We start from the raw sequence: 26,527 nt of genomic DNA, 5'->3' as shown, positions 1-26,527 counted from the left end.
TTATTTAAGCTAACTCGTGTCAAAAATAACATTATGTCACATTACATAATGAGCAAAGTGGAGCACCAATGTCATTAATTAGGGACGGACAAATGTTGGAGTCCGTCATTGCAAGGGGTTGGCAAGGGGCTTTGTCCCAGACGCTGAGAAGAGAAAAATCTCCTTTAGTTGCGGTGAGCAAAAGCTCACCCACAATGCCCCCTGAAAAGTTATATGTAAACAATAATTGGAAGTTCTATAGTTTCTCTGTTACTATTGGTTAAATGTTGCTGAATTATTTTACATATTCCTAATCCCCTGTTTTTATTGGACCCTTTCCCTCAAACTCCACCCTCAACCCACTTTATATCATTATTTCCCTACCCTGGACCCTGGCCTTTTTAGTGAACCCTATCCTGTGTACAGGTTATGCGTTTGTTGTTTTGCCTTTTAAAGCTTTTATTTTCGGGTTCATCCCTCATTTATTCATCACCCTCTTGAGGACCTCTCACCAAGGATCCCGAGGCAGCAGCCAGCCAGACCTGGCGTGCTACAGACAAAACTTTCCTTTTCCAATCTCTTTGCTAGTTAAAAGACCACACTGCCAGCCTACCTGCATTGCTCTATATGCTGATCCAGACCTCATCCCAGTATGCCCTGTGGACACAGGGACAGTATGCACACCCTGTACCTTCCCTCAGCTTTGTGATAATATGCAAAATCTAGGTGGTCTATCTGGGGCTGTTTGAGTATGGATACTTATTTTTGTGCTCTCAGAGTTTTGGAGTCCTCACTGCACATTTGAAGAATGAAATGAAATGAAATATAAAAAAATAGCTATTTTTACAATTTTTTTTAATATAACTTTATATATATATATAATTATTTCTATATATATTTATAAATAGCATCTAGTGTTGAACTACTCTTGGAAAATATTTGTCTACTGACAAAAGTGACTGCCATCCCCCTGCATTTATCCAGTCTAAAAATACTGTGTCATACAGAATTCACTCATATTTCATTTGTGGGTCTATAATTTTCTTTAAGAATTTATTTCTTGCTCTGGAAGTGTTTATTTTCTCCTATGCCAGTGATGCTAGTGCTTGAAGTGTTTATATCGTTGTCATGCCGCTGCAGTAAAACTTGCCCTTGTTTTTCTACTCATCTGGATTATTCTGTGTTAGCACATCATGAGAGAAGGCAACAAACCAGGACACAATTCATGGAGATGGGGTGCACCAGCACACTCTGGCAAGAAGAGGTTTGCACACTGAGAAAGGCAAACTTTTGAGCACACATGGCCATCTCTGGGTAAGATGTAGAAACAGACTTGGAAGCTTGGCAGAAGTAGAGGGAAGCTGCTCTAAGCCAGATTGGGCATGTGTAAATTTGGCCACCCAGCAGAAAAGGTAGCTGGTACTTGCTCAGCAAAACAGGGAGATTTGATAAGTTTATCCCTTGAAGTGTGGGGAAGGGTAATGTATCATCTGCCCGAAGTGAGAATGGGAAAGGAGCAGTCAGTGATGTGCAGTGAAAGTTAGCTTCTTAGCAAACTTCGGTTTTCTGCTTCTATTTCAGATCTATACAAGGGCCTGTGCTCATGCAAGCTTTTTTTTTATTTCTAATTCTTTTTAATTACACCAATTCATCTAATAAAAGATGCAATCCCTACTTACAAAACCTGTCTTGTTTATTTCTTAGGCCTTTTGGCTACAATGGTGCTACAGCTTTTGATACAAATATGTGTTGAATACATATTGTATACAATAAATATGTGTTGAATATTTTGATATATATGTCAGCATGTTCTCATCTTTCATTTTACATGATACAAAGGACACAATATGTTCTTGTGAAAAAGTTTATGAAGGGAAATCACAAAACTAAATTTGATTCCTATGATTTTAAAATGGACTTTTCTGAGAATATGTGTTCCTCTGCTACACTGCAATTTTTCCACAGTCCTGTTTACTATGTACAGAAGATTTCAATGTTACTTCTTTGACATCTAAACTGAACAGTCTTCAGTTTATTTCTGTTTCCCCTGTATTTGGTTTTGGATATATAGATTTCTCTTTTCTGTTTTGCTGTTCCAGGAGATAGGTATGCACCTTTCAGACAAGTGGGAAGTGATTTATCTTTGATAGAAATACGTTATGACATATAATGCTCTTATTGATCTATCATGCTGTTATTCTCGGATGTGCTTTCCTTGCAGAACTGTTTTCTGTGTTCAAGAAATGAACAGCTGAAATTTTGATAATCCCAAGCTAAATCTGAATCAAACTCATAAATCTAAATATAAAACTAATATCAAGATGTGATCAGAGTTTGCATATGTCAGCTTCATTTGCAAAATCAAATTCTGACAGGAAATGGAAAACAAGAAAATCATCCTCAAGAGGAGGAGGATCAACTCCAAATTTGAGTATGTTTATATTTTGTTCATTTGATCCTCTTTAAGGATTAATACAATACATCAGGATGGAGCTTCCTATGCAGGAAAGTTAAGAGACAGAAAATAATGTTAAAAGGTCTTGTATTACATCAGAATGGAAAAAAAAAAAAAATTGTAAAAAGAGGAGAATGAGAAACAAATTTGAAGGAAATAGTTGCTTTTTCTTAACTTTGCTACTTAGCAGCAGCAGGCAGGAATTTTCCTAATTTTCTCCGCAGTATCAGACAGTAAGCAGTGAGCAGAGTGGTCACACAGCACAGCAAAGCCATCTCAGCAGCCACCTTCTGTTGGCTGTCTGCATCTGCCCAATTCTCCCACTGAGAAGTCTCCATCCAAAAGTGGCCATGGCTTCCGTGAAACACCTTCAGGTCCATTAGCTGAGAAGTTCCTCGAAGCATTTACTGTGAAAGGACATCTGTGAGAAATCCCTTGACTGGTGCAGCTGAAGAAATGTCTGGGAATATTTGTAAGAGCCCATTAAGCTGAAAAATGTGGTGTGTTCAAAGGCCAAATGCCTGGAAAATGCACCCCAGTGGCACAGTTTGTTTTTGCCATGCTTGGCCTTCCTGGCCATGCTGACACCCTGCCCTCTCTTATGGGTGCCACGTCTGATGCTGTGAAACACATGCACATATTTCAACCTGGAAAATATCACTAGAACAGTTTTAGTAGGGATTCAGCAGAGTTTGTAATAGGATTCGGTATCCACAGCAGGCCTGGAAGCTGGGGTAACTCTTCTCATGCTGCAGGGTTTCTCCCTGTCACCCTTCTCTGCATATGTCCCAGATACTTGCTTGTTTCAGTGCAAGTTTGAGCTACAATTTCTTCAGTTTCCAAATTAATTCTGTATAGGAGGTCTTGAGAAAAAAAAACAACTTGTTTTTGGCTTGAGTCTAAAACTACTTTAAAATAATCATTTGTTAGTGAGACGGTTCCAGCTACTTCAAGCATATACTTAATTTGGGTTCCCAGAGCCCTAGGCACTGTGCAGGGAAGACCAAACTTAGCCTTTAAGTTCAGGCAAGGCTGGAGCAAGTGCTGCCCCTGTCCTCCAGCAGCATCACTGGACTTGGAGTACAGCTGTTTATGTTCCCGCAATAATGATAGTATGTAATAATGGTAATTATGTAATAATTATTATGTAATAGTGATAATTATGTAATAATGATGCTGTCAGGTTTGAAGATGGTTTCAATAATTTCCAGACACTCTTTTGTGTAGAAAATTTGGTTAGATGAGAAGTAAAGACCTTCACTGGATTTTGGAGGGGAATTGCAGCTCTCTCTCTGTTTGTGCCTCAATTAATCCTTGTTAACTTTGTGGTTGGTTTAAGAAAAGTGAAGGTAAATGTGTGACAGCTAGTACCAATACCACATGAGACCACCATTGTTAAGACTATAAATCTCTTCAAAGCAAAGAATTCATCCATTTTTGTGTCTTCCAGATAAACGAACAATTTGGAAACAGCAGAGTGATTCAAATTAATTATTCAAAATTTAAACTTCTTACAATTTCTGTGTTGCTATGATCTTTAAAATAATTCACCCCTGTCATCTGCCTTTGGTGCAGCCAACTATAAAGAAAAACGAAAACGGCCTCACATTCCATTAACATACTTCTTCACCTTGTTATTCTTTTCAATAGGCAAAGTTATCCTTCCTCAAAACACAGGCATAGTTCAGGCCCTCTATTTTGTTCCACAAAGGCTGTTTGTAAATCCCCAAGAGCAAAGATAATTTCCTATGAGTCAAGGCAAATTCCTCCCTTCAAATGTGAGTATCACCGTCAATCTTGTGACCAGAAAAAATTACGTACTCTCATTTCCTTCCTATTTGGTTCCTGGAAAATTGCATCATTCCTACCATTTAAAAACAAATAAATTTCAGGAAGTGAAGTTTCTAACTCAAGGCCAGAACCTTGTTTGTGACTTTGCAATTTTTATGAGATCCTTGTGATTCAAGATATTGTAATTGACTGTGAGTAGAAAAGCCTGCAGCATCACTGGTATGTTTTGGTACAGGGTGACAATCCTAGGGTTCCTCAAATACATGGATCAGGCTCACTATTTCCCTAGGGAAAATACATTTTATGCTTGTAGCACCAAAACCCATCAGTATAAAAGCTTTTTACAAAGCAAGAGAGCCCTTTTCTGGAGAGAGGCACACACACGCCTGTGCAATTTCTCTGTAGCTGCTTAGGAGAAGGAGGAACGCTCTGCCATAAGGCTGCTGTGGGGCAGTACCAGCCCTTGCTGCCCAGCACATCCTGGCTGCCCTGGGAGACCTGGCTGTGCCAGGAACCAGTGTTTCTTTGTTTTCCAGGACTGGTTTCCTCATTGGCACCTTGAAAACCAGGAGAGGAAAAGGTTTATGTGTCTTTGTCTAAAAGTTAGAAATTAGTAAAATCTGAAAAAAATTAGTCATCTCTTTGTGGCTTATCTGTGAGTTATCCACTCTAAGAATCCATTTTTAAATGGTGGTGTGATTTTAAATGGTGATGGACCTCCATGCTACTCCAATAAGCTACCTCCTTCATTTCACTGAGCTTATAAATACTGGTAATTGCTCACAGTCAGCAGGAAAGGTTCTGGCTTACAGTGATTTACTTTATTGCTTATGTTAATGTGCCTGTGGGATAGAAGATAGCCGTGTGGGCACTAAGTAACAACAGTTAAGTAATGACTCTGGTTGCCCTTGGAGACTGTCAACACATACAGTTTTCTCCACTATTTTTTTCACATGATTTCAAAATAATTCCAAATGATTATGAATACTTATTAATTGAGCTGCTTTACAGGCTGGTGTGGCTAATGTTTAGTTTTTCACACTTTCTTTTATATCTACCTTACCCAGGATTATTTCCACAAAGTCCATTTCCCCTTTCTGTTCAGGGAAGGCAAGGACACAAACAAATAACCACGAAATCACTTTGGGATTTCTGATGTTTTGCACAGGCGTTCTTCTCATCTCCCTTTCTATTTGCTAGCGAGTCTACTTTCTCCCCACAGTTATGAAATCATTGTCCCTTTCTGTTCCTCTACAGGCCACTTTTCTCTGCTGTGTTTCTACTGGCTGCTTTCCTCCCCTGTGATTTGTGCTTCAGTGACTCTCACTGCCAACTCCAAATATGCAGTTGTCTATATTTTCACTCCTGCTTGTGGGAGCCCTCAGTGACACTAACCTGATTGTGAACATGCTGGGGAGGGTGAGAAGACCTGAGGGACCATCAGACCCCACTGTGATGGGTACTTGGCCACCAGTGGTGGCTCCTTTCCTTGGGTAGGATAACTGGCTGCTAGCAGCTCTCATTCCCGCCCTCCAACCACCATGATCAAGCAGCCCTTCTGCTAGCACACATTTGAATTTTTGTCTTGGACACCTTTCTCTTTTGGGCAGCAGGCAGCTCAGTGGCCTGACCACCTCTTTGCCCCTACATCTGCCAGCTTTCCACATCTTCCAGCTCCCTGGAAGGCTGCAGGGAAATTGGACTCATGGCTAAAAACAACACTGGCTAATGAAAAAAAGCACAAGCTGTGATGACTGGCAAGCCAGATGAGTGTGCAGGGCAGCAGGTAGGCATGGCCAAGCTGCAGCAGCAGGATGCAGAGAAAGCTTCGTCCAGTTCCATTTTCAGTTATGCTGTCCAGTGCCAAAGGCAATCCATAGTTTAGTAACATTAATGCATCAGTTGGCTTTCATAGTCATTACCATGATATTGCAATATTTCTCACTGTTTCTTTACCACTGAGTCTTTCAAATATTGCTCCTCTTTTATACTTTTATAAAACATGGCTGTCAGTTTGGGTGGAAAGGACCTATGTTCTTCCACTTGGAAATCTGTTCATCTTTATAGTCTATGAAAAGATGGGAAGACACAAAGCAAATGAAAAGTAAATACATTTATTTGTGAGAAGAAAATAAGTGCCAAGAGTTTGTAAAACCTTGGAAAAATTAGAAAAGTGAATTAGTGGCCTTAGGTGTCTGTATTGGAGAGGGAAGGGAAAGCTACAATACATTATTCAGCAGAAGAGTGAGAGAAATGAGAGCAGGAAAAGATTCTGCAGAGGAACTTCTGTAGTTTAGAGGAACTCCTTTTTAGAGGAAGTTCTGTAGTTTATCTCTGTGTTATTGAACTATGTATAATAACTCATTGTGCACAGACAAGGAAAGCAACATTCCAGTAACTTCAGCAGGGAAAAGTCTGAATCACATGGGCAGCTTGACTCAGATAACAGCAGAACAGACAGAAAAAGAATAAACTGTAAAAGTAATTTAGATTCCATGTAGTTAATTTACTCAGTATTTATAAAAATAAGAAGGCAATAAAAGTAGTTACTCTAAGTGGTTATTGATGCCTTTGTCAGAAGGATTTAATGTTTCTATAATGATTCTGGATGACAAAGATTGTGTCTGATTCTTTCCTACACTTACCCATATTCAAGTAAGAAAGGAAATACTTCAGAGACTGAGTTTTGGTGAAGCTGCTGCTACAAAATGCAAATATGAAGACTGATGTTCCCTGCCAAACTAAAATTTGCAGGGGAGGACAGCTGGATATTCTAGTAGTTAGCCATGCTCAGACATAATAACTGTCATAGGACTTCTCTCCTGGGACTTGGAGATAAGCAGTGTGTTGATCCAAGATACTGATTGTTTAAATGTGTTGAGAAATTTAACCACAAGATGGAAACTGGCTCTGTTAAGTGTGGGAGTAGTGAAGTGCTGCATTTGACCTACCACAAAGGGTGGAAATTTGTGGCAGCAAGAAAACAAAAACATTTGTTTTATGTTAAATTACAAACTTGATTTTGAAATACAGTGTGACCCGGAGGGTGACGTGGCCTATATTTACTTTGGTAGTTTATAGGAACTTACTGCAGTGCTTAGGACTTGGTCTTGGGGAGAAAAAAACCTGCTGCACTTAGGTCTCATAATCAATTCAGTGTTCACATTAACTGTGTAAGATCTGAAGGGATGTGAAATGTAGCATATGTGAAATGAATGCTCTCATGGAGGAAATGAAGATTAGAAGCCAGCTCGCAGTGGCTGTTAGAGTACAGGCTTCCATAGCACAATGTGTGAGAGGAATTTGAGGATCATGGATCTTTCTGGGACTGAGCAAAGGATGTAGGTGTGAAAATCAGCATTGTTTGAAATCACCCCTCTGGGGTGAGAGGGCTAGGCATGACCTTGAGGCAGGACAGACTTGGCAAGGCCAGGGTAGAAGAAGGAAGCAAATTTCAGGGGAACTAGAAGAAAGTAAAGGTGCCATCTGTTTCCTGAACAGACCTCAAGACATTCACAAAGCTCAGCATTGTGAATAAGCTTAAAGTGACAACCCTCTTTTGGAGCTTAGACTTTGTGGCAGGTACACAGGCTCAAAGCATGGGATTTTAGACATTGTTACAACGTAGTTTCAGTTCATTTTTATAAAACCATTGCACCATCTCATTAATCTCACAAGATGAGCAATCTTCTCATTCCTGTGTGAAATAAGATGTAGAAAAGACTGTGTTATGAAGTTATTTAAGTTGATGGAATTGCCTGATTGTACAGGTGAGATTAATTGTTCAGCTTGTCAAGTAGCATTCTAGGGAAGGGCTTCTACACTGCTCTGAAGTTCCTGTGTGACAGCAGACAGCTTATGAGACACTACCCACCCTTTCCAAATGGCTACCTTGGTGCTTAGGGTTCTTGTTCCAAGAATGATCACCATTAAGTAAGTGGAGGACATTAAATGGACTCAAATACATGGCTGTGCCACAGTGCTTCCTCTCCATGCTCCAGGTCCCCAGAGCTGTTTACTGATTAACACCTTCTTAAAGGCCTGCAAACACTGAAAATGAGTAATTCTGTTTCACAAACATGACACTAAATGAGAACTAGAAAGGAATGAAGGCATTCATCCCTCATCAGGATGGCATTTGGATTTGGGCAAACACAAACACTGTGAACACACAGAAAGCATCTTAAAAAAATAAAATAATGAGCAGCTACTAAAAGAGGATTCCAGGAAAAAACCACTTTGCAATCTTGTAATTAATGCAACCTTAATTGAGGATTTCCTGATTTCAGAGCTTTTAACTATCCTTCTTAAGTATTGCTTTTGTATAGTGCTTTGCTGTACACATGACACAGTTACAACTCCAGGATCTCTCAACCAATTCAGAGTATGTGGGACAGATATTCATTCATATGATGTGATACAGATTTATATGATACATTTGTTTTGTATCCAGTTTCCAAAACGGAAGCAAACCAGGCATACCAGTTTTGTAATTTTTTACATAAGCAGTTGTTCTACTGGAGACTCAAATGAAGGAAAGTGGCACAGGATTTTAACAAGACTCACTTATTACACTTAGACAAGATCTAACACATTGGGTCTTGTCTCCAGGTATGCCTTTTCCATGAAAGAAATTACTTAATGCAGGTTCCTTGTAGAATTTTATCTCTCATGTCCAGACCTGTTCTCTTTTACCCTTGTAGTGTCCTAAGTCATGGATGTAGTTGGATGCCATTCCCTCACCCCTTTCCTGGAAAGTGTTAAATATGTTAATTATGCATGAAATTAAAGGTACACTTTTAGCATCACCTCTAAAGAAAATCCTCCAGATGCCTCCCCCAAGAAAAACATCACGCCCTTGCTTAGGATTATCTATTTATTTATTTCAGTTAAAACAAACATACAATGTTTCATTGAAACGGTGTTGCTGGCCACCAGTCTAGCCTGCAACCGTAGCTAGGCTGTTGGCCCCTCCCAGTAAGGCGGGTATTTACATATGTACACGGATGTACCGCGGGATGCCCGAACCTGGCGGCCGAACTAACGAGCGTTAGATCGAAGAGGTGGTGAACTTGCTGCATTCAGGAAATCGTAACATCCATGGTAAATTTTAGAGAGAAAGTATACATGAACCTGAACAATGCTTTCTATGGACCCAAGTGATTCCTGTGTTTATTGCAACATATACATTTGTAATAAATACAATCTTAGTGTTTTCTTACACACCTTAGGCGTAACACACTTCTTTCATCTCTGTAAGCATTACACTTTGTTGAAAAAGGTTCTTTCCTTTGACAGCTGTTACACAGATGTACAACATGGACAACTCCTTGAAATGATGTAACAATCAGTAATGAGAGAGGAATATATACATAAATCCTGGACTCCAAACCTACATTATATACATTATACTTACAGTATGTACACACATACAATTTATGTACATAGACTATCATAAATATTGAAAAATAGTTTTAGTTTTAATGGATTAATGTTTTATAAATAACATGTTACATTTATGACTGAAATATCATGGAAGACAGTAATGTCTAACTGAGGTGACAGAACAGTGGTTTAATACTGAAGCTGCTCTTTTAGGTGGTTTGTAATGTAGGTAACTTTCAACAGACAGGTTTGGAAAAAAATAATAATTAAAAAAATCACATGTTGGAAATCGACCCAGCCAAGTGGAACTCAACTGTTGCAGGTGGAGAGTCAGTCATCAAATTATATAACACATAATGTATAATCTGGAAATTGCTACATTCAGAGAATTAGTGACATGTACAATACACTATGAGGTGTCACCACAAAAATCTCTTTCCCTTCCCAACTACAAAGAAGGAATCTGTAGTAACTTCTCACAACTCCTTCCTCTTCTAGGGTTGCTGTGAGAAAGGAGGAGATTTCTCACTTTCTTTCCTCTTTTTAAATGCAAGGGAAGCACTTCATCCCTTATGTGCTACAAATTGCTCAAAGGTAGACAACATTTTAATCCTCTTCCATCTTTGCGCATTTGCAGAGGAAGAAGAAAAGCTGCCAAAGTACTGAGGAGGCACATGCTCAGCACTTCTGTGGAGATCAGGTAACATGGAATAGTTAGCCATGGATGTACAGTACCTGAGGCAGAGAAGTACCTACGGAGCGTTAGTCAGTGCTGACTCCAGGATCATTAATTGCCAGTTGAGTACCACCGAATTAATATTACAAATAACACATGAGGAATATAACTTGTCATTACAGTTTTACACTATAGTCTTAGTGACCAGTACTTACAGTCATGCAGAAGTATCAATACAAAATACCTGCAGTTGTTTTTCCATAGATTTTAAATGGCTGGGCAGAGCTTGACATCATCTGCCAAATGGTGATTATTGTTTAGATTAATTTCGGATTAATTCTAAAAGAGCAAAAAAGTTTCAGGCACTGTTTAATCAATGGATTACAGGCCTTTACTTGGTCTCTCTGACACAATGAGTGGGATTTCACAAATCAGATTTTTAAAACGTCGTGTCAGATGAAGACAGTTGACCGACCACATTGCCATGACTATTTCATTAATAATCTCTATCTAGGCTTTTGTACCCAATATTGCTGTGTTTGAGAACCTCTGTAAGCCAAGTACGCTGTTATACAAATGCTACCTCTCTTCAACCTGGGACAAGAATGAAAGAGCAAACATGCACTAGAAACAAAATAGCTCATCACAACCATACAGCACCTGTCTCATCAGCTATGGCTCCTTAGAAACTTAGCTATTTCAGAAGCAAACAAGTATGAGATGACTATCCAGCCTATGAGGTTATTTTTAATACTACTATACAGTATAAATTGGAAGAGGAATCCCAGTTGTGTATGTGAAGAGAGTTAGTACCAAGCATGACATATTGGTGCAGTTATTTTGTGGATTTGACTCAGAAACAGAATAGTCAAGTAATTCAAAATCCAATAACGGATGAGGAATTTGAGAAATACTGTACAGTTTTTGAATATTATACAACTAGAAGACTACATTAGGACTTTTTTGTTTTCCTACAGAGTGTTTCAAGATAGATTGGATAGAAAAAAATCCCAACAAACATTGTTACAACTGACAATGGACCTTATTAATAAAGGGAACTTGAGGAGGGAGTTTTGTATTAATGGCATCGTATGCTCCAGTGCCATTCAGTTTCTATCTACAACAGGAAAAAAAAAAAAAACCCAAAAAGCAAAAATCCCAAACCCTGTTTTACTCAATTGCACTACTGAGTACCTCAAGAAGGGAAATGTCAATGCCATCTTTACAATTTTAGATTACTTATGTTTTTCTCAAATGCACCCTTTTCTAAAGGGTGGGATTTTTAAAGTTTGAAAATTTGTGTTTCCACACCATTTTTTGGTAACTCTAGTTACTTACGAAACCCTGAAATGATTTTCAGGAGTATTTTCTCTAAGGAAACTTCATGGAAAGCGTTTAGTATCTGAGAATTTTGATCTGAATTTGCTTATTTTCTGTTTTGGTCATTAGAAGAATTTTTAAAATAAAATTTCTTCTAATTATGACTCTACAGAATCATAAGGTATGTTGAGTGGGAAAGGACCCATCACAATCATCACATCCAACACCTGGTCATGCACAGGGCACCCCAAGAGTCACACCATGGTGCCTGAGAGCATTGTCCAAACACTTCTTGCACTCTGTCAGGCTGGTGCTGTGAGCACTTCCCCAGGGAGCCTGTTCCAGTGCCCAGCCACCCTCTGGGTAAAAACACCTTCATGCCCTTTCCTTGGGTCCTGTCACTAGTGACATGAGTGAAGAGATCAAGAAAATCAAACTGAGTTCAATTTAGGACACTAATTAAATATTTTTCTGAGCTCTTCTATGTTATTTTTTCATTCTTTTTAGAAAAATGTTTCTTAAAGTCAAAATAGTGCTTTTGAGGTCCATAAGAATTTTTGGTACAAAAAATAATAGCGTTTCTCTCTTTCTCTCGCTCTCTCATTGGTTATTTAAACACTTTGCTGTAAATTAAAGAGTTCTTTCTCACATCAAATGGTTCCATTAGGCACATTCAAGTAAAATAACAAAATATCCAAGTAACAATGACGAAAGCCAAACATGGCTTGATAAAAGTCTACAGAGAGTTCTGTCCATTCTCTGGAATGGAATAAAGTTGTCACTTCCTTCAGCCAGACACTCACGTGGTTTGATGTTAATATCCACTTCCATCATGCAGAATAGTTTCTTAAAGACAGAGTTCAGATATTCTACGATCAGAAGAACCATCAACAAAGAATCTGCCTTTTAAAGGAAGCTGAATAGCTCATTTTCATTCTCAGTAGGTATCTGAGTGAACACTGGCATTTGAAGTGGAGTATTATAGAGATTAAACCAGGGCAGTTAATGGCCATCAGATGTAACATTCTGGGTCCAGTCTAGAATAATCAGTGTCATACACCCAGTCATCACAAGTATACCACTTAGAAAGAAGAATGAAGCCTGAAAGAGAAAACATAAAAGAAGTATTTCAGATTCTGCTATGACACTGCTGATAAAACACAACATACACCTACAAATTCACACCCATGCATAACACAAATGCTACTGCTCATGGAGGACAAAGTAAAAGAGACAAGAGATCAAATCAGTGACAAGGAGCTAAGTATCTTTCTTATTTTGGGGTCCTTTCTCAAATCAAGAAGTACATTTATTTTCAGTATAGCAGACCTCACCCTCAACTAAGGGAAATGAATGTACCTGCTGATACCAGTCGGGCTATGCCACTGTGCTAACTTGACTCTGTCTCAGTATGTCTGATTGCATTATGAGTCAGTGCGTGTTTGATTAGTAAAAGCACCAAGAACAATCAAGATAACCCAAACAACTGGCAGAGATGAGCTCTTATGGGGAAAATTATGTAAATAAGTCTTAAAAGAATATTTGAAGAATGTTAAGGCTTTTTAAATATAGTTCTTAGGGCATTCTGTTGAAATCTGGCTCTTAGCAGCAACAGAATGACCCAGCTACTGATGAGATTGGGGGCCAGGGACCAAGAGAAGTCACTGAAGCAAACTTAGTCTTGTGGTGGCCAGTTCCTTGGTTTTGAGTTCTTATGCAACTCCTTACAACTATGCAAGGTAACATTAAATACCAATTCACCGACTACCTTCACCAGGACTTCAAAATTTATAAATCATGAAAATGATAATTCTTTTTTTTTTTTGCTTTGAATTAGAAAGCAAGTGTAGTTACATATTTGTCTATACATACCCCAATCTTTTGCACTGACTTCATTGGTTCCTTCTTCACTAATTTGATGTAGAAGGCAGAAGGAAGTATAAAGATCAGCATGGCAGCCGCAGAAGCACCTGCAGAGAAAAAGCATGGAAATAAATATTCATAACTAGGTAAACATACTCTAATTAGACTGGAACTGCTTTTTCTGAATTGCAAAAGACTGCTTGATCTGACAAGAAAATGCTTACCAATGAATCCAAAGATGTCTCGAATAGTAGGGACAAAGATAACGAGCATGTTGGTAAATGCCAGAAGAGCAACAGTAATGGAGCAGTGACGCAACCAACTGAACTCCTTCCCTGCCCACAGCAGCTGGGTAATGGAACTGCGGATCTTGGGAAGGCAAGGGGAAAAAAAAAAAGACAGTCAAGTCTTCATTTTGGAAGACAGTGATTTGCCACCTGAATTAGACCTTCCTTTTCCAAGTATTTTAACGTAATTTTCCTGAATGCTTCAGATTTTAACAGAAGGTGAAAGATAAAAGTAATATGCAGAAAAAAACCCAAGAAGTATCTGGCTTGAACAAAAATAAATTCCAGGAAATTCTATAACATCTAAGGATGTTGTTCAACAACATACACATAAATGGCCAGACCGTGTCCACAATGTATGTACAAAAACATGCTGGCTTTTTTTAAGCTGATAATACAATAGTTTAAGTATTTTTATAGAGGGGCAATCTATTTCCCCAATACAACCATGCCAGGAAAACAATATAACTGAATATATTTGTATCTACTGCTCAGTAAATGTTACCTATTTATTGAATTAACAGTATAGCTATAATTTCTCAAGTTTATCATAGTAAGTTTCCTTTTTCAGTTAAGAGAAAAACTCTTCAGTTTTTCAACTAATAAACAGTAGTTGCCAAGTTGCTAAATGATTGCAGCGGTAGAGGTGTTAAAAAAAAAAATTACTTACTGGGAAAATAACTACAGGTACAGTGAGGGTTACAGCCATAAGTACAGCAAGACGCACAATAAGAAGGAGAACATCAGCACCCAGGTAAGCAGAGTAGGTGTGAAGCAGCTCTGGCTCAACTTTTCCTATAAAGAAAACAGTATTTTAACTAGATTTAGTTGTCATACTTCCTAAACATGTGTTTCTGCTCTAGATTGCACACAAATTTTACAGTTACATCATCAATATAAATTGAAAGCCTCAAAAGCTCCTGTAAGAATGTATCCATTTTACACAGGAATGACTTGGAGGCATGGAATCTGGTTTAATCCATTTAATCCTATGTCTTGGGCCTAATTCTATTACTGATCTCCTTCGGGGTGTGCACTTATAGAAGTGCTAAAAAAAAACAATAACCCAACTAACAGTGTATATTTAGAATACATAATAAATGCTTGCTTGTTCTATTTTTAAAATAATGCTGTGAGTCTGCAGAACATACATAATTTTAAAGAAAACAGAGAGGCAATACTCACCGTAGAATGTCAAGTATCCAAAGAGAGCAGCCAATAAATACATGAGGAACATGGCAAAGAAAGATACGTAGGACACATTCATCATTCTTTTACGGCTTCGGCTGAAAGAGAAAGTAACATTGTTAGCAGTGAGAACATACTGTATTTAATTTAATTGTATTTAATACTGTATTTAATTGTTTTGTGAAATTGAAGATACATATCTAACACTTACCCTTTCAGTTCTTCATAAATTGGAAGAATTGCAGGATGGCAGACAAAAGAAAATGTTAGGATTGGGACAGCATAAACAGTCTGGAAAAAAAAAGTATGTTTCTTAAGTATCTCAACAGACATTAGAAATTTACTTTTCAAAATCATCAGGAGATTCTTCAGTTTTGGCCTTATTTGGTGATAAAGACCAGCTATTCTTTACAATGGAAACTTCAGAAAAAGTTAAAATAAGTTTGTATTTTCTTAAACCCAGACCCTGAGGTACCAAATAGTCTCAAATGTCACTGAAGTCCATGCTGAGCTGAGTGTATTTGCATTCAAAATCATGTTCAGCAACTAACAGGCTTAAGCCATTATATCTTGAACTCTGTAATGAGCATTACACATGTGTGGAGATTTGCCACTGTAATTGGGAGCATTCACGAGTCAAGAATTTGTGACTGGGAACAAGGTAAACATCCTATTTACACACTTCTACAATTTTCTTCATCTTCTTCTGCAATCTACTTTTTAAAATGCTTCACTAACTTCCTTGAGAAAGCTTGAGAAATCCTGTGCTGTAGAATGGGAGATTTGTTTTTTGCCACTCAAACAGGTACCTCAAACTCCTTTTAATTTCTATGTATTTGGCATGTAAAAATACCCAGTCTGCATGAGGTAAACAGTACCCAAGTCTACTGGAACAGAAAGTCTTGACACATCCCAATTTTAAAACTGGACTTTTGGAAGGAAAACAGAGCATCTGTTTTCAACAGAGCATCGGATTTTTGGACAGTTACCTGTGAATTGAAGATGAAGTATTTTGGCTTGCACATATCGTCAATTGTTATATTTTCATCTACCAAAGGTGCCACTGTTGCATTAAATAATGTCACATTCATGATGACACTGTCCATAGGACAAGGAATCTGAAACATCTTCCAAATTACCTAGAAATAAAGCCACATGTTTATTACTTTGACTAACGCAAAATTTTTAGAAACTGTGCATAAGTTCACTTTGAAACACACTTTTGCAAGTACTGGAAGTTTTCAAGATTATACTTACAACAATCAGAAAGAAGACCATGCAAAGTAAGGAAAAGCCACTGGTATAGCCCAAATAACCTGTGATCAAGAAAGATAAAAAAAATTTAATATACAATAAACTGAAATACCATTCAAATCAAAACATTATGAAAAAACATATTCTGCCAAGTGATCTCTTTAGATTGTCTTTTCCTTAGCATTACACAGAACAAATTAATTATTCATTGATTTTCTGCTAATCCCAACCCAGATCTAAATGTTCTGAAAGACATATTAGGGTCTGTACATACAGTGCGTCTGTAATGTTAAACTTTTTAACTTACAAGAAAAAGAAGCAAACTAAAAAAACCCACAGCAACAACTATATGAATTGATTGTTGTATACTAAGAATGATATAGGATTAATTTTAATAGCATGCACTATCAAGATAACTTGGTCTTTTTTCCTTCTCTTTTTATTTATATACTTAGCTTCTAGAAAACAGTAATTTGAGAGAGTAATTCACATTGAGACTCTCGGTTACTGAAGTTCCATTACAGGATTCTCTGAATAAACAGCCTGTTAACTGAATTATTCACATATATAACTGAATTACAGCCATTTCAGAAAAAGCATCTGGTATGAATATTCTGTTACGCCTCGGGATCTACAATGAAAAGATACTTAGCAGCCCTATTCTTTGAAGGCTGTTACAGGATAGATGGTAACAATATTGTAATTTTTCACCATTGACCAAAACAGGTCAAACTTTGGGATAAGAACAGAATGTTATTGCTGAGCTCTGTTCTAAAACCATCCTACCTGCTGTCCTTTCACTTTCCACAAACACATCTGTAATTCAGTATACTTGTCTTGATTTTTTTTTCCTTTCTTCAAGGAGACTGATAGCAATTACCTAAATGCTAATTAGTCACAAGAGATGAGTTTGGAGACAACTGTGAATTCACACAGCATTTCTAGACCCAAGTATTCTATCAACATGTTTCCCCACAGTATTTTCCAATGGGTTTTTATTTTGATTGCCCTCTACTGCTTACCTAGATTTTTCAGTAGGGACAGGGGAAGAATGAGGATGACAGACACCAGCAGCACTAAATAGTCACCATTGAGATACCATTCTCTGTAGAAAAAAGGTAATATTTGTAAGTAATCAGGTATTTAAAAACTACATTTGCAGTTTAGTCTTCCCTCTTATCTTCTACAACATATAGCTCCTTAAAAAAATGCACTACCTGACATCACAAATGACAGTATTTAATTTCCTATACGGACCTAACACCCTACAATAACTTCTTATCTCACCCCAAACCTGCATTGTGCCTTTCCTTTAGTGTCCTTTTATAAAAATAAAAACCATCTGGAAGTCAGAAGACAGAAAATTATATGATTGGTTAGAAAAAAGTCAAGTGGGATCAATCACAGAAAAAATACGATTTTCTTAAGTGCTGGTTCCAAACTCTCCAGATGTGTTAGAACATTGCAGGGCCCCAGCAGAGTTTCCATTTCTAATGGAAACAGAATTCTGTTGGGTACCCTGTGGGACTTAAAGAAAAACAGGTGAGGGCTGAAGGTAAGGCAGGAGCTCAAGCCCAGTGGCTGAGAAAACTCCAACAAGCACTGGGAGTCTCTTGGAGGCACATTTAGTCCCTTTCAGTAGGGAAAACATGGTAAGAACTTCAGAAGCTTTTCCTTTAGAACATTTTTGCCATTTTTTTCTGTAAGAAGCAGCAGCTATTTTTTTACAAAACATTTTTGAGCATTAGAAGATTAACATCTTTTTTGACATACATAAAAACAAAGTCCTACAGGACCATCATATATGCTTTAAGCAACTAAAGTAACACTAAGTTACACATTTATTCCCAAGTATTAATACTTTACATCCTATTATGATATCATTTGAACAGTATTTATTTTAAAACGGACTGTATACTATTTAGGTAAACATAATTTAATTTGAAATTTGTATATGCAAACTCAGTTGCTCAATTATAGTCTTTTATATAGTAATGGAAATATGGTATAATTAACAGACTTGCTCTGGATTTACATAGTAAATGCAAAAATGTGTAGTCATTTCTTTCCTCAGTATTACCTGGGATAACTAGATGTAAAAAAGGAGTATTTTAGAAACTTCAGATGTATAGGACATTAACACCATACACCTTTTGTTGTCTTTTTAAAAATTACAGTAAACTTGTGGCAAATTTAAAAGAAATCACAACAAAGAAACTCCTTGCAGTTGATACAATCACAAGAACATGCACTGCTATTGTGCATACCATATAGAGGCCATCAGGACTTTCAGATCAAGGACTTCAAAGTTTTTCTGTCCTGAAGAGTAAAGAATGGGATTGTGCAGTTTTAAAATATAGCCAAGTACTTTAGAAGTTGCTAAGCAAATTTTAATAATGGAGCTAGCATTTGTAATATTGTCTCAGAATTCCAGAAGTTCTTTTACAGTAAGCATTATTTTGGGACACTTAAACAGGTAAGTGCTTACATTTTAGGCCCCAGGCTTCCAGAGTGGAATCCATGCCAATGGTAGCCACCCAGACTCCCCTAAGCAATGCATGGAGAGAGTCAGTTAAATGGGGTTCACAATTGCCAGAGCACTGAGAAAATACTTTAAATCAGTGTACAGCTACCTAGTGCCAGCCAACAAGAAAACATTTAAGATACAGATCTCAATTTCTTAATTTTCTCTGCCAGATTTTCAGAGCAGCAGCTGTATCCTCTGAGATTCACAGACTTTAACTTTTCTTCTTGAATGGCAACCAGTTTTGAATCCTTTAGTGAAGATGGGACAGTTAAAAATATTTGCCTCCGAGCCCCCTTCTAAATACTGGCTACTCCAGGGGCTCTCATAAGAATCGAAAAATATGGACTTGAATTCAGCCAAAGGAGAGAAATGAACCTTCCCAGCAAAGAATTTGTAAACATAACACTAGTAAGTAAATAGGGTAGGTGCAGTATTTGAGTACATTAAAAAAAAAAAAAAAAAAAAAAAAATGAAAAAATATATGGCTAGCACTGTTATTATGACAATATCTATCAGCAAGCTGTATGAACATCACCAAATTGCTTGAACCCCTTGGGGAACATGGCAGAAAAATGCCTACCTTCTGAACTCAGGCTTAGGTGTAAGTTGGAGTCTTGAGCTGCTCAGCCCTCTCAAGACTGGGACACTTCAGGACAAGGCACAGAAGTACAACTCTGAAGAGTGAGATTTATAGCACTTAACTCTATCCATCTGAACTCAGGCATCTTGTTTTTACACACCCTCTCAACACAGAGTGATATGATCAACTGTTCTTTGGAGATGCCCAAAATGTGTCTAAGGTGCACCGAACTGATCACTACAGAGGATCACGGTTCTCCACTGATTGTACTAAGACCATTGTAATGATGAACTCGAAATATGGTTAGATAAAATGAATCCTCTTTTTAAAGCCAAGCAGGAAAGCCACTCTGGAGCCAAGGTGTCTCCAGGAATAGATGGCAAGGCATCTACCACCCCAGTCTTGGGCATATAAACTGTGGTTTAGGTCCATGTTTAGTCTCTGTATCTTTTGAGAACTGCTCCTTACAACATTCCTTGCATAACTGCACTTTAGTCTTACATTTAATCACTTGCCACAATATTAATACTAGAAAACCAAATTAATCAGACCAAACATTTTGAATGCAGTAAGAAAGTAAAAAGAAACAAAACAAAAAAACCAACCATAATCACATTTATCTTTCCTTATCAAGTGTATGTACTGACTGGTACATACATTAACACTTACCTGATGTTCTTTACAGAACAGCTTTCTGCAACACGATGCAATACCTGTATTTTTCTACCCTTTTCCCAGGTCAGGCTGGATCTAAATGAAGTGAAGCACTCAGGGGAAGGGAAAACTTACTGTATCTCTGTCTGAATAAGAAGCTACCCTATGGTGTACCGAACGTGGTCTTCATATAAAAATATATACAGTCTCCGTATTTGTTTCTCCTAATAGTTTCTCTGATGAGGAGTTCTAACACCTACCCAGTGGTCTCTTCGATGTTCATAAATGTCTTGATGACCAATGGTAACTCATATTTCACTATGAAGAGGTAGCTTGACATAGCTGTAGGTGAATAACATCATAGATCATTACAAATATAGAATATGCCACATGATGCAAGAATCACATAACATGTTTCATAACTTCACTTGAACACAAGCAGTTAATGAACACATGTTGTGTGACAAATAAGTCTCCAAGAATAAGCAGGGAACAATTACTATTGACAGTACAGACATTTTAAGATCTTGTCCTCACCTCCAATGTTCTGCATTGTAATTGATCCAGAAGCAGCAAGTTTTCCAGCCATACCAAAAGCCTTCATTCCCAACTGTTCGTACAATAAGGATCCTAGAAGAAAATACAATATCCCATTGGAAGGGTGTATTTCACAAAGATACCGTAAGAAACGAATACTACATATTTGTAAAACAGTAATTTGCCATACCTCCTTCATTGGCAGTCTTCAAAAGAAGATGCACTGAATACAAAGAAAATATTGAGACAAACAGCAGGAGTATTCTGGGGAAAGAAAAACATGCACATTTGTAATAGCCATAAATAACTTATTGTAACCCTATTAAATAAAGATGCATCAAATATAAACATTCCCCATATTAAAATATTATATGGGAAAAAGTGTACATTCTAAGGTCAGTTAAAAGTGTTCTGAAAACCCAATTAATCCCATGTGTAGAAAGGATTTTATACTACATTGCAATTCAGAGGCATACAAAGAAATTCTAATGTAGGCTTTAACAATGATTCTATTCAGTCTAAAATGGCATAAGCATCACCAAGTGTCAGGATATTATACTTGGCTACATTTGATAATACATAACTTAATAAATTATCAATGGGAATGGGTGCATCCTTGTAAAAAACTATATTCTTCCTGTCTCCATGTCCCTGTTCAAGTGTGTCATGCACCTATCGAATGTACAGTTGAGGCTAACTACAGCTGAAGTGAAGATTATCTCTTGGTCTTATAAAAGAAATCAGCTTTTCAGCTTAAACCTGTGTTATGTCCTTTTTTTTTATGTAAGGATGAAACTGCAAAAGCCTTAAAGAATTGACTGAAAATTCAGACTCATTGAGAGCTGTGTTTTCAAATGGAAATATACATCTACTGTCATTAAAAAAAAAAATTCTTTCCTCAAAAGTTAACTCTTCAGATGTGCTTACATGGGAATCGCTAGTGGCTTGTTTATCTTCCCCACAGCTTTTACAGGCAATGCATATTATTTCCAGAAGCACATTTGCATCACCTAAAATTCGGATCTCTCAACAACAAATCTCTCCCACAACAAATGCACTTCCTGGAGTGGCACGCTAGGGGGGACTTCTCGGCTGCTGAAGAACACAGTGGAAAATTACAAAGCATTAAAAAAAAAAATCCCTGGTCTTTCTTACACCAATACAAGCATTTTGCTCAATAGGAAACCTGAGAATCAGCATATAAAAAATGGCTTTAAAAGGGCAAACTTCATTTCCCAGACTACATTTCCTCATCTGTCATTTTTAATGTTGGCAAAGCTAATAAATGCAGCACAAAGAACTGGAAACAAAAAGATCTGAGAAGCTTCACAGATCTGTGTAGGAAATGTATGTTACTGCGCCAATTCAACACTAAGGCATGCACACAAATAAACCTCTCTATTTCTGACAGGTAGGGATCAACTAGGACTTGACTCAGCCATTGGGCAGAAACAGCACAGCTGAGATGTGCCAGGGTTACACTGCTTTAAAACAGCACAGACCATGGACACCTCTCAGTCCTAACCTGGAATGGGGCTGTCTACAGCGCAGGCAAGATCAGTCAGCAAACTCATTCTGAAGCTCACTCTGTTTCTGGCTTCCAGACTGTTCTATTCATTTACTTAGTGCTGACACAAGTGACAAGTCACAGCACTTACACAAGTGCCTCCATAGTCTTCGAAGAACTTACTGCCTTAATCAACTGCATCTGGATCTGATTCTGTAACCTAGTTATTAAGGGATGCCTGTAATGCCCTCAGTCATCATAAATCCTCAGTATCATCTGTGATTAACTGCTTTCCTGCCTCACAACTGTACGATCTACAAGTTTTAAAAGGTAACAAGCTAGTTTGTCTTTGAAACAGCACTAATACAAATAGATCTGAATAAAAAGAAACTAAATTGCCTCAGCACCCAATTGTTAAATTGAAAGTTTTGAACTTTTTCTTCCTCAGAAAAGAGGATCTCCCCAAATCTGTTCAAATAAAAACTTACATTCTCCTTTTTCCTCTCCTCAGAGACATTTTAATGTGTATTACACTGATTATATTTCATGTGCTGCAGAACATCTTTAGAGCATGAAACTGATGTATAGAGAAATTAAGTATTTCTTCCAGATTTATGCTAAGTCTTTCATTCAGTTTAGCACCATCTAGGCTAATGAAAATCTTAGTATAAGATTTACAAATCACCATATACTTAAAATCCTTTAGGTCAGAACTTTACACGTTGGTAGTTTCCTCAGCAAACTTGAGCACCACCCGATACACTGTGAAACATCTGGAAGTAAATCTGACCTACTTTCTGGAAATCTGGCAGCAGAGTCAGGGAAATTTTGAACTAAACATTGCTCTTCATGTGTTCTTGAACATTCAGCACATTGATCTATTTCCAGGATAAAAACACAAAGTTCCTTTGAACATATCCATGGATACTCATTTGCAGTCAAGTCACTGATACTACATTGCTCATGAGCTGAATTACCTCCAATACCTGAAAAATGTTCTTTCCCAGGGCATTTAAAAGCACTGTACATAACTGTATCCTTATGCCACTTCCAACTACATTACTGTAGTTCTGTCCTACACCTCAAAGATTTTGCCAGTGTAGACAGGCCAATAAAGATATGCTGGTCATTCCACATCCCTCCCTTGCAGGCAGACAGAAATTTTTATAGGTGTAACTGAAACTATATCCCTGAACTGAATGAAAGCGTAGCAATAGAACTGATTTCTTTATTGGTTAAGTACATTGTAACTCAGTAGGCACAACGATGTCAGCTGAGGAAATCGAGACCACATCCCTGATTGGGACTTGGATAACAGAACTTTCAGGGGAATTCTATCAGTTATTCATGGAGAAACTACAGCTAAGTCAAGTAAAATTCACTGTAAAATGTTTCTGAGGGTTGCAGAATTTGCAGTGAACCTGTTTAATTTTTGCAGGTTCTTCTGAATATATCACAATCCTTAAACTTAAAACAAGCCATAAATCCTAAAATGCAATTCTGCACCTATAGAAATGTCTGGATATTTTCTAGGGGTCACATTCTTACACACCAGAAACACAGGGTTTTTTTGATGAATCAAAATATACTTACACAAAAAGAGCAATTCCAGTGTTAGCCATGGCAAAAGAAAGACCAAGGATGCCACTACCCACAATAGCATTGCTCAGATTAAATACTGACATTCCGAAGGAAGTAGTACCTGGATGCTGAGGAAAGGGAGATAGGTAATAATTAACAGAAAGTTATTACTTATCTCAGAACTAAAAAAACCCAGAAATTTGGCAGTACGTTTTTGTTTGTTTATTTAGAACGTCATTGCTGGGTACTTACATACTGAGTTTCGTATTTCTTCTTTCCAAGGTTGGAGTCGAGCAAAAAATTTTGGTTTTCTGGATCAATATCCGCATAGTGGCTGCAAAACAACATTGCATCATTAGTGACTCTTACGGGCAACACGCATTTTCGCTTCCCAATGCATTTCAAAGGGAAAAGGACAAACCGATGGAATTAACCCCGAAAGAACCACCCCACCTGCCAGTGTCAGCGCGCGGAGCGCCGCGCCCGTCCCCGGCCGCAGCGACTCCCGTGTTTCCGCAGGGACTGTCCCGCCGGGTCCCCGGCTGCTGCCGCCCGCCGCGGGCCGGCGGAGCCCCCTCACCTCTTCATGGCAGCCGGCTTCGTGGGGTAGGGGTAGCTGAAGTCGTTGCTGTTGGAGCTGTAGCTGCTGCTGTCCTCGTCGGGCGAGATGTTGAACTTGCCCATCTCGGCGCTGCTCATGCTGGCGGGGCGGGGGTCGGGGCTCGGCGGCGGCCGCTCTTTTGTCCTTGCCGGCGGGACTCGCCGCGCCTGCCGAGGGGGGGGGAGGCGACGTCAGTGCCGCAGGGGGGGCGCGCCCGTCACGTGCCCCCGCGCCCCCCGCCCGCCGCCGAGTGGAAAAGTACCAGGCGCGCGGGGCGGGGGGCGCGCGGACAAAGGTGAGCCCCGCGCCGCCACCGCCGCCCGGCCCGCACCGCCACCGCCACACGCCACCGCCACCATCCGCCACCGCCCGGACCGCACCGCCACCGCCCGGACCGCACCGCCACCGCCCGGACCGCACCGCCACCGCCACTGCCACCGCCCGGCCCGCACCGCCACCGCCGCTGCCACCGCCCGGCCCGCACCGCCACCGCCCGGCCCGCACCACCACCGCCGCTGCCACCGCCCGGCCCGCACCGCCACCGCCCGGCCCGCACCACCACCGCCCGGCCCTCACAGCCACCGCCACTGCCCGGCCCGCGCCGCACCGAGGCAACGGCACCGCCACGCCGCACTCCTCCCCCGCCCCCCCCTCCGCCTCTCCACCCCGATAGCGGAGAGCAGACTGATGCAACACCGATGGGCGATTGTCACATCGGCTACCGGACCCTCCCGCCCCGCGGCTGCCCTTCTCTGTGTTTACCTCCCTCCTCCCCGCCGGCGACACCGCGCGTCCCGGCCTTTTCAATGGAAAAACGCAAACCGGTGGCGGGACTGCGTCGCGCCGCAGTCGCTTTGCGGGTTTGCCACCTTTTCGGGATGCGGCGGCGGCGCGTCCCTACGCGCGTCTCGGCGGAGCCCGCCAGGCTCTTGGCGACAAGCCGGAGCGCTGCCGCCGGACAAAGGCGCGAAGGACGAGCCGCGCTCCATCCGAAAAGTCGCCCCGTTCCTCCTGGCGGCCCGGTAACAGCCAGCCCCTGCCGTACCTTCTACGCGCGAGCCTGAAAGCGAAGGTTTCTCCCGGAGCCTCGGAATAACGAGATTCTCCTGTCTCCGCTGCTACTTCTTGCAAGGGAAAAAATGCCCTTAACTATGAAATGTCAGAGAAAACAAGCCCCTAGATAAATAAAGGTAGGGAAAAAAAAAAAAAATCACGTAAAAAAGTCAGAGGTATCAAAAGGAAAGAAAATATCGCGTCTGTGTCGCTCCGGCGTCGCTCCCGGTCTGACGGCCCCCTCCGGGCGCCGCCGCTCTTCAGGCAGGAATGTGGGCGCGTCACTGCAAGGGGCGCGGCGCCCGCCCGCTGCCGCGCCGCCCCCCCGCCCTGCCCGACTGACCCCCTGCCGCGGCCCGGGCGGGGGCTGGGGGGGCGCGGGGGGCGGAGGGCGCCCCCGACGGAGGGGTGGGTGCCGGTCACCGGAGCGCGGCCGGCGGGGGTCGGGAGCGCGGACGCTGGCACATGAGCCGAGCAGCTTTCCAGTGTTTACATTGGGGCCCTGGTTTACACGGCGGAGCCAGGACGCTGCGGTGCTTGAGAGGCGCTTCTACCGGCCCAGCGTAGCATCCGCAGCGTCACTGCAGCACCCGGTGGCTACCGGATCACCCAGGATCTGCGTCCCTCTTTCCACCCCGCCGGCCCGGATTCTGGCGCTGGGGTCTCCCAGTAGCTGGGTGCGTGGCAGGGGACGAGGTGCCACCGACCCATAGCTCCTCGCTGCCGTCACTCGCTATTTTTAACACTTGCGGCAGCGCACGTGCAAGCCTGGACCCCGAGGGCAGCCAACACACTCCTCGAACGTTTCCTTCGGGAAGTGAACCGGAACGACAGACTCCCCTCAGTGATGTGATTCACGATAAACCCCCTGTAGGGAAGGGAAGGGGGAAACAGAACATCCTGCTTCCTTTTCCTCAGGTAACCACTCCAGATTTGGAGAGCTTTGCTGCTCGGCCCTCCATGGAAGTGGGCGGCAGGGTTCTACTGTCCCCCGCAACTCCTCACACGCCCGGCGCAAGACACAGCTCCGAAGGAAGCTTGAGGAGGGTAGCGGGGACCCGGCTTAGCTGCTGTCTCTATAGGGACAGGGGGTTGCAAAGCCGCCTCCCCAGCTCCTGTCCTCGCGGCAGCAGCCACTCCCACGCCAGTCTGGTGCTGCCAGCCCCGAGTGTGGAGGATGCCCTGCCACCGAGTCGTTTGACCCCCCTCTGCGTTATCGCCCGGGCCCCCTTCTTCTGCAGCATCGAGGGCCCATGGAGGGTGCGAGGGGCGGCAGCCTGCCTGCTGTG

At 40.6% G+C, this 26,527-nt stretch overlaps 1 protein-coding gene across 3 annotated transcripts; it reads right to left on the bottom strand.

Annotated features, from left to right (window-relative positions):
* Positions 1-9,087: 9,087 nt before the first annotated feature.
* On the bottom strand, positions 9,088-25,398 carry SLC38A2 (solute carrier family 38 member 2). 3 transcript variants are annotated; one of them, XM_005519299.3, is made up of 16 exons: positions 25,231-25,398; positions 24,165-24,352; positions 23,837-23,918; positions 23,597-23,712; positions 20,687-20,760; positions 20,497-20,589; positions 20,220-20,301; positions 17,221-17,303; positions 16,202-16,260; positions 15,934-16,083; positions 15,156-15,235; positions 14,942-15,042; positions 14,427-14,551; positions 13,694-13,838; positions 13,479-13,576; positions 9,088-12,707 (listed from the first exon to the last, which is right to left on the bottom strand). In XM_005519299.3, the coding sequence occupies exons 2-16, from the start codon at positions 24,281-24,283 to the stop codon at positions 12,609-12,611; spliced, it is 1,506 nt and encodes a 501-aa protein (XP_005519356.1). In that variant the 5' UTR covers positions 24,284-24,352; positions 25,231-25,398; the 3' UTR covers positions 9,088-12,608. The 3 variants fall into 3 exon arrangements, with proteins under 3 accessions (XP_005519356.1, XP_087910883.1, XP_087910884.1); XM_088054757.1 differs by having other exon boundaries at positions 13,479-13,838; XM_088054758.1 differs by lacking the exons at positions 24,165-24,352; positions 25,231-25,398 and adding an exon at positions 24,038-24,117.
* Between the last annotated feature and the right edge of the window lie 1,129 nt (positions 25,399-26,527).

This window comes from Pseudopodoces humilis, chromosome 5 (assembly GCF_049639895.1).
Source record: "Pseudopodoces humilis isolate 2021_Gansu_Grassland_sample_001 chromosome 5, ASM4963989v1, whole genome shotgun sequence".
In the NCBI taxonomy this organism is placed as follows: Eukaryota; Metazoa; Chordata; class Aves; order Passeriformes; family Paridae; genus Pseudopodoces; species Pseudopodoces humilis.
The sequence above is the reverse complement of the archived record's forward strand: the minus strand, read 5'-3'. Positions and strand labels throughout refer to the sequence as shown.